This window comes from Habropoda laboriosa, unplaced genomic scaffold, assembly GCF_001263275.1.
Source record: "Habropoda laboriosa isolate 0110345459 unplaced genomic scaffold, ASM126327v1 scaffold107, whole genome shotgun sequence".
In the NCBI taxonomy this organism is placed as follows: Eukaryota; Metazoa; Arthropoda; class Insecta; order Hymenoptera; family Apidae; genus Habropoda; species Habropoda laboriosa.
In genome coordinates this window covers 2,204,000-2,208,325 of record NW_017100249.1, presented here as the reverse complement: position 1 = coordinate 2,208,325, position 4,326 = coordinate 2,204,000, and the positions used below count along the sequence as shown (strand labels likewise).

At 39.8% G+C, this 4,326-nt stretch overlaps 1 protein-coding gene across 1 annotated transcript in view; it reads right to left on the bottom strand.

The window, feature by feature from the left end:
- Positions 1-4,260: 4,260 nt before the first annotated feature.
- LOC108572188 (protein escargot-like) overlaps positions 4,261-4,326 on the bottom strand; it is a 1,624-nt gene continuing 1,558 nt past the window's right edge. Inside the window, exon 2 of the mRNA XM_017934388.1 lies at positions 4,261-4,326. This exon is cut by the window's right edge and continues 1,292 nt beyond it. Coding sequence (XP_017789877.1) covers positions 4,261-4,326 — 66 coding nt within the window.

Here is a 4,326-nt window from a genome sequence, read left to right as displayed (position 1 = left end):
GTAGAACTGAAAGTAACTGTAAGCTTTTACGCGTGAGAAGGAAACGTCGTAAAAAATCTAGATCTTGATTAATTTTTCTTTGGAATTTTTAAATGTACAGTGCCGTTGAAAAGTAACGAAAAGTAACTTTGGAGAATAACAGAATCAGGGAAGAATGATGAATTTCACATGGTTCAGTCCGACACACAACTTTGAATTCGAGAAAGGAAATTAGAATTTCATCGACTTAAATGAAATGATTTGAATTACACCACAGTTTCGCATTGTGCGATTGAACCTGTTAGCGGTAAGTGTATGTACCATTGTTAGGTGAATATTGTGAATAATAAACAGAATATTTCAGTTTAATCACTTCCCTTATGACTTCTTTATGATGCACGTGTTTGATTGAACTATTTACAGCGTTGACACTATAGTGAATAAAGAAACGTAGTCTAATTATCACACTGAAATCGAAAGATGAAGGTAAAGTATAAATTTATTGAAGATACAAAAATATAATCTGCGTCGCTGGTGTGACTCGTAAAAAGTACACAGTCGAGTGATTGTTGAATTAAACAATCAGATACACAATTAAATTAAAACTTAACACGTCAGGTCAAAATAACCAATAAGCAACTTTTTTTTACCATCCTTTAAAGAATTCGTAAAAATCTTCAGAAAATTCGCCTTTTCTTAAATTTTCTACGACTAATCAGCATCGTTCTATACTTTACTGGCACAAATTCAAAAATCAAATTACATTAAAATCCACTGTTACCGTGTTGCTAATGGGTCACTTTTGACCCGGTCAATCCTACTGTTAGTATTCTTACAATTTCCATATAAAAAATCAACCATAAAACCAACGTTCCAAAAGCATTCTCACCGAGTAACGTGCAAAAGCATTCACATCCTCCATCACCCATAAAATTTCAATTTTCCATCTCTAATTTCCCTCCAGCAGAAATTCGCCGGCGAAAGCACGCGGAACGAATCGCGTCGTTCTCTTCTCTAAACCCGGTATTTCCACCGGCAATCTGGCGAAAGAAAACATACGTACTTCGTACGTATCACGTCTCGGTAGGCAACCACGTCGAGAAAAAGCCGCGACCAGGCTAACTGGATAGATTTATCTATCGTTAACGCGGCAAATCTGTCGCCTGGCGGAGTGTAATTACTCTGAAACGGTCGCGGCTAGGCGGCACGCTGCGGATATTTAACCGTGGCTGTCCGTCGGATCTTGCCACGAATCGAATCGATTCGTCTCGAACCCGGGGCTGGCCAGGAACAATTACTTTTATCGAGGCTCCGGACCCCCGGAGGCTTGCCGACGAACCACAGCAACAGCCGATCGCCTCGGATGGAGAGATAAAACGAGCTCGCGAGCTCGTTGTTTGTCGAAAGACAAAGCGCGTTATTATGCACGTCGACGAAAGTTATGCGTTGTTCCGCGGCGTGCCGCGATAACGAGCTCGTTGCGATATTCGAGGTGTCCAACGAGATTGCATCTCGCCGCTCTGCCCTTCTTGCAGTTCTTTTCTACCGCCGCGGATATATTATTTCGGACCGATTGATTTCTTATCGGACGCTCGCTCGACCGGGTCTTCGTTAAATCGCGCGCCAATGAAGACTGGACACCAACATTATTTCGTTTTTCTTCTCTTCTTATTTTCTGCCGAGCGGAGTGAATGAGACGGTCTGTTCTTCACTTTGACTTTTGCTTACACTTGACCTCGCGAAGTTTTCGATTCGGTGATTCGAAAGAATCGGAGAGGCGAGAAGATTCCCTGGTGAGTTTTGCGTGGAGTGTTTCGACGCGGGCTTCTTGGAATTCGAAGAGAATTGAGTGTAATGTGATTGGGAGTTTAATAATCGGTGATTTAGATTAGAGTATACCGAGGATTTGAGAACTCTGAAGAATCGAATAGACGAGATATTTTCTTGAACGTTGCGTGGAATATTTTGATACGATCTTCTAAGAATTTTTCTAGAGAATCTTATCGTGTTAGGAATTTTGATAATTGTTGATATCTATTGATATCCCGTTGAATTTTTCACGAAACATTTGAATACAATCTTCTTGGAGCTTTCGACTAACCGTTTCCTCTAAAATGAGATTGCGTCGAAGGATTTAATTAATTGGAGATTTAAATGAACTTATGAAGGAATTTTCCAATGGGTATTCGTAAATAGAATAGACTGGTGTAGAGTTTAAAATCCAAGTAATTTATTTCGTATAAAATATCTCTATATATAGGTGATATCTGTATCTCAAATAGTAGTTTACTTTTTCTTTACAAAAACTAGAAAGAGTGGTACTCGCCCTGAGCCGTGCGCCGCTATTCTTTGCTCTCTTCTTTTACACGGATATACTTAAAACAAAAAAGAAAAAAACCACTGGACGACGGCTCGATTTAGTTTAGTTAATATAAATCTTTTTCGAGTGACTTCTCCGCGAGGAACACCAAAAGACCAGTCGGGAGTTTAAATACCCTCGCAGCGAGCCTCTCGTTCCTCCTCGCACAATTTATATAGATATATATAATATATTGTACAATGACTAGTTTCTTCGAGTAACTTACAGTGATTTACAAAATAAAAAAAAAAAAAAGAAAAACGCAAGGAAAAAAGTACAAAAAACGAAAAAAAAGGCAAATGAAATATGAGATAATTAAGCTCTCTCTCTCTCTCTCTCTCTCTCTCTCTCTCTTCTTCAATCCGTTCGCTCTCATTCTCTGTCTGTCTGTCTCTCTCTCTCGAATATCAATCCCGAGTTTATCGGTGTATTTTTTTTCTTTTTGAAATTTTCCGCACACGTCGTCGTCTGTAATTATATTTTTTTCTGCTTTTGTTTTTTTTTTTTTTTCTCTCAATCGAAAGAAGAAAGAAGAAACAAGAAGAACACTCAGGCACCGGACAATCGTTTAAATACTTTCCCTCTGTCTCCATCCGTTGTTCAACGTTGTTATGGCGAATTATAATACTTCGTTTCGTGCGTGCCTTAACTAGCTCGTTTTAAAACACCGTTCGAACATTATTTACAATCGACGCTCACACTTTCGCACGTGGCGCGCACACGATCTCTCCCGGGGAAAAAATAATGGCACTTTGGTGCACACGGTATACACGCGACACATTCGAACGAATTTCACACGATTTTTCCACTGTCCAATTCAACTGTTTTGTTTTGTTTTTATTCTCTGACAAGAAGAAGTAGTAAAAAAAAAAAAAAAAAAAACAAAGAAAGAAAAGAAACGAGCAAAACACTAAATTCAACGAACGTTTCGCGTGTGTCACACGGTAAAAATCCGCTCGAATCGATCGAAAACGGAAATGAACGATTAAGAAGAAAGGAAACAAAAAAAAAAAACAAGTAGTAAGAAGAAGAAAAAAAAAACGAAAATGGCACGGCAGCTTCACGGGACCGCGTCAAGCGGTTGTTTGCATCGACTCTCGTCTTCTCTCCGCTTTTCTGCTCCACTAAAAGAAGATTTTTCAATTCCTCGAAGGGTACACATACACACACACACGCGCGCGCACACACACACATCGTTTCTCTAATTAAATCGTCCTCTAAGTACAGTCGTAACGCGCTCATTCTCGCTGATTTTCACACGCACACACCGAACTATTTACAACTGGACGACGTCGCGACGAGAGGGGAATGAAGAATACGAAACAGAAAAAAAAAAAAAAGAAGAAAATATGCACAACCATCATCGAGAATTTCAATTCACGATTCTCTCTCTCTCTCTCTCTCTTTCTCTTCGTTGACCCTTCGAGAACTATATTCAGGTTTCAGTTCCTCGATTCACACGTGGTCCTATCGACGCGATCTCGTTTAAAATTCACGAGTTGTTACAGGCATGAATTTTAATCGAAAGCCAGGTACACTTGAATCGAACGATCCCTCTTGTCTTTATAAGGAAAAAACAAAAAAAATATACGATTCACCGAGAAACTGAATCCCGTGTCCGGTGGATTTCGAAATTTACCTCTCCATCGTCCTCTAATATGTATATATATATATATGTGTGTGTCTCTTACTTAATTAATTCGTTTGTACTCCGATCAACGCGGTAAGGCACTTCATCATCGAACTCGTTAACAAAGTACTAGGTAAAAAAGAAGAAAAGAAAAAAAAAACAGAAAGGAACGTGTTCCGAAGGAACGTCTCTCCTCCACGAAAGAGAGTTCCTCGTCAGGGATAATCACACCGATTCTCTTCTTTCTCCCGAACGTGCGTGGTCTTCTTCTTCTTCGTCGTCGTTTTCTTCTTCAGCATCCGTAGCTCATCGGAACGGTGACACCGGGGCAACCGCCCTCCTGGTGTTTCGTCAGCAA